This window comes from Lactuca sativa, chromosome 9 (genome assembly GCF_002870075.4).
Source record: "Lactuca sativa cultivar Salinas chromosome 9, Lsat_Salinas_v11, whole genome shotgun sequence".
In the NCBI taxonomy this organism is placed as follows: Eukaryota; Viridiplantae; Streptophyta; class Magnoliopsida; order Asterales; family Asteraceae; genus Lactuca; species Lactuca sativa.
Window position 1 is genome coordinate 24,088,136 of NC_056631.2, and position 3,745 is coordinate 24,091,880.

General features: G+C 31.3%; 1 protein-coding gene across 1 annotated transcript; it reads left to right on the top strand.

Annotated features, from left to right (window-relative positions):
* Positions 1 to 603: 603 nt before the first annotated feature.
* On the top strand, positions 604 to 2,452 carry LOC111881137 (zinc finger protein CONSTANS-LIKE 2). Its single transcript, XM_023877531.3, has 3 exons — positions 604 to 1,049; positions 1,616 to 1,792; positions 1,961 to 2,452. Exons 1-3 carry the CDS (start codon positions 675 to 677, stop codon positions 2,153 to 2,155), a joined length of 747 nt encoding a protein of 248 aa, XP_023733299.1. The 5' UTR covers positions 604 to 674; the 3' UTR covers positions 2,156 to 2,452.
* Positions 2,453 to 3,745: the final 1,293 nt, after the last annotated feature.

A 3,745-nucleotide genomic window follows, 5' to 3' on the forward strand; every position in this document is an offset into this window, starting at 1 on the left:
TAAAATGGTAACAATTTAAATTAATATTAATTGCTCGTCTAGTTCTTAAAAAAAACAAAATATTTTATTATTAGATCTTAGTGTTGAAATAGTTTTGCTTTATGAACCTTTTTTTTAATTATACTTCTTAAATAAACTAAATAGAAACAAGTCTTTCTTTTTTCCGATATAGATTCCAATCTTTTATAGATTTTTTGTCAAAATAAGTCCACCCATCACATTTTAGAGATTTTTTGAACATTATATAGTTTTCACTTCAGCTATTTACCTTTTTTAACACACAGAAACAGATTGATATATAACTTTTAACATTTATATAATTCGTCTACAATTCATAATTACACACGTAGTTCTTTTAAAATAGACATAAATCTAGCTACATAATAAAAGTAAACTAAATAGAGAGTCAACGGAATTTACGAAGACTTTCTGAAGAGAAAATAAGTCATTTCAATCCAATTATTCAAGTGCTCGATAATAAGTAGGCATAAATGTCTTCGAGTCAATTGGAACGAAAGTCAACGATCAGTGACGTCATATAACCATATTCGAACGTCATCTTTGAGCTTATATAAAGATGTGGCTTATTTTGAGACTACTATACACAACACACAACACAAAACACACTCCTCTTTCGTTTCAACTTTCAACTACGATTTAACACTCCACACGCCATGTACGGACACAGTGATCAAAACAATGACTCATATACCTTCCCACCAGAATTTCTCGCAGGACTAGGACCAGTGGCACCGATACCTCAGCCGTATGCGACTGCCGATTGCTTCCTACCACCACCACCTTTGGCCATTCCTCCATACGAGTTGGACTCAGTGTATGCAACAAGCAGTGGAGGATATGACTCTCCGAGTTATACTGCAAGTCCGAGCATAGCAATACAAAGGAGTGGTAGTAGCCATTCGATTACTAGTCACTTCCATAATAACCGCTTCTTTAATCAACTCGTTTCGTCCCCTACTGAGTTAATGGACTCAGAGGGGAGCAGTTCCACCACCATGCGAAGGGTTTTCAGCGCAGAAGATTTGCAGGTTTTGTCTTGTATATATATACATAATTAAACAAAGTTTTGATTTTTTTGCCATTTTAAAGACTAAATCGACCAGGAACAAGTTTAAGATTACCTGAAATTTTATGATGACTATATATATGTTCAATAAGTCGATTCTTTGAAGCGAATACAACAGTCGTTTAAGTATACATTTGTTGACATAAGAATACGTTACTTTTATTGACATATTTTCAAGTATTTAATTAACTATTAAACATATCATAAAATTTATGATAGATTATGTTTCATAGTTAATTTTAAACTAAATAATATTATTCAATATATGTCATCTCCAACCATCTGTTTCACTTGTGCTTATAGATAGACCCCTACAGCGTTCTAAAGAATGCTAACCCCACCATGGCACCACATATGTTTAGTCTCAATCACGAGGACTTGACAAAAAGAAAACACAAAAAAGTGTCCAATATCATCTTTAATGTCAAAATTCATCAAGTTAAACATTTCTGTTTTTCTGTTATTTAAATATATAATAGTGTACCTTGTACGTATTATGAATTAACTTAGTTACTTTTATATATATAGGGAACAAATATGGTGCAAAATCACTATCACCGATCAGAAAGTCCATTGTCAAGTGAAAGCAATAGTATCATAGAAAGCATGAACAAAGCCTGTCGTTATTCGCCAGATGAGAAAAAGGAAAGAATCGAGAGGTACAGAAATAAGAAAACCCAACGCAATTTCACCAAGAAAATAAAGGTAAACAAACTATGCTTATATATTGGTTATATCTATTTTCTATCATGAAGAGTACAAAAAGACTAATAAAATGAATAAAACAAAAGGTACATTTGTTAATTAGTGTTCTACTTTCCGGTTTTATAATTGATCATAATAAATATTTATTTCTGTTATATATATATGTAGTATGTATGTAGGAAAACATTGGCAGATAGCAGACCTCGTATAAGAGGAAGATTTGCCAGGAATGATGAAATTGAAAAAGCAATAGAGCATCAGTGCACGAGTCAAGGAGGCACAGAAGAAGGATTCTATGATGAAGATGATGACAATTGGATGAACAATTTTATTGATTCATTCCCACCAAATCTCATTCCATAAATCTTGAAATGCTACTTTCTTAATCTTATTTTCACATAAAAACTCAAAGATGTGCAAAAAAATTGAGAGTTGGGACACTGGTGTTTGGCTATTATTAAATATGACATCCCAATTTTATTTGTTTTTTGAGGTTTTATTGGGAGATTTAATGTCTAGCTAGATATATAAGATTTTGGTTTTCGATTTTTTTTAATTATGTCAAGAGTTTTGGTGTAATAAACTAAGGTTCTGACTCTAGTTTCCTGCCCTGTAAATTCTTTATTAAACATGAAATATTCATAGTGTCTTTATAGTTAATTAAGGGTCAATTTTAACATTTCTTTATCTTCTTATTTCATTCAAATTGGAAGAAAAGGACCCATCACTTTTTTGGTGATAATATTGGAACTAATGCATTACATGCAATAAAAAGAATGCACTTAATTAAATGTTCTTCAACGGAAAGGGTGAGCGACCCATAAGAGTCTTCACATCGAACAACTTTTACTGTTTTAATTTGGGTGAAAGTTGGTAGAAAGAAGTTAATTGAAAAATATGTTTTTGCGGTGTGTTAAAATAAAGTTGCAACATACTACTAGAAAACATAAACATGAACAACCAAATAAAAACAGACCAAAAGAAGAAGCACATAATGTGTTTATGTGCGTTGTTGGTCACATTTGCAGGACCACGCCCAAAGAACGATCTATAAAATCTCTCATTTTCTAAACAAGCTATAACATCATATATATATATATATATATATATATATATATATATATATATATATATATATATATATATATATATATATATATATATATATATATATACTGAGAAAAGTATAAATTATTAAGTGATGATGATTACATTTGCTTCCTCCATATATGGCTCATTATATGTAATTAGAGGATATTATATTGTGTGCTGAGAAAGGCAATTCACTACAACAATTTCGCCTTTTAGTAATCATGGTTTTAGGAACGGCATTGTTGTTGGACGATTTACAAAACGCTTTGTAAAATTCCAGTCTAGCACGCGATGGCAGTTTCTACACATTATCGAAAAACATCCGAGGAAATATCATAAACTCGTTATTGTTGGATGTTCCTACACTTTGTAGTGAATTGCCTTTGTCTAGCACACAATATATTATCCTCAAAGTACATATAATGAACCATATATGCAGTGACCGAGCATATATATGCAGTGACGGAGCCAGGATCAAAATAAAGGGTATCCCGAACCAATGGATTCGGTTTATTGGTTTTTCAATTTTCCAAACTTGGTTTCGGGTTTAAACCCAAACCCATTTGAATGTTTAACTTGTTGAGAATTGAAAAGTTTGTGTTGCTTTTATAACAGATGTATAGGCGCTATGTTTCATGTTATGGCCGATGTAGGACAATTTTAGAATTATAAGAAATAAGAAAGAAGTTGAAGTGATATAGGATAGAAACCGATAAACAAAAAAATACACCTATGTTAAGGCCAAGATTAGAACTTCCAACCTCCAAAAAAACACCTTATTGTCATAACCAACTAAACCAACTAAAGCTTTTGTTATTTTTTCGCAAAACATATTTATAGTAAGGATCGCAACATAAAAGA

Coding starts and splice junctions, on each gene's coding strand:
- LOC111881137 (XM_023877531.3), top strand. CDS start 675: ATGTACGGACACAGTGATCAAAACAATGACTCATATACCTTCCCACCA. Junction 1,050..1,615: donor TCAGCGCAGAAGATTTGCAG/GTTTTGTCTTGT, acceptor TTATATATATAG/GGAACAAATATGGTGCAAAA. Junction 1,793..1,960: donor ATTTCACCAAGAAAATAAAG/GTAAACAAACTA, acceptor ATATATATGTAG/TATGTATGTAGGAAAACATT.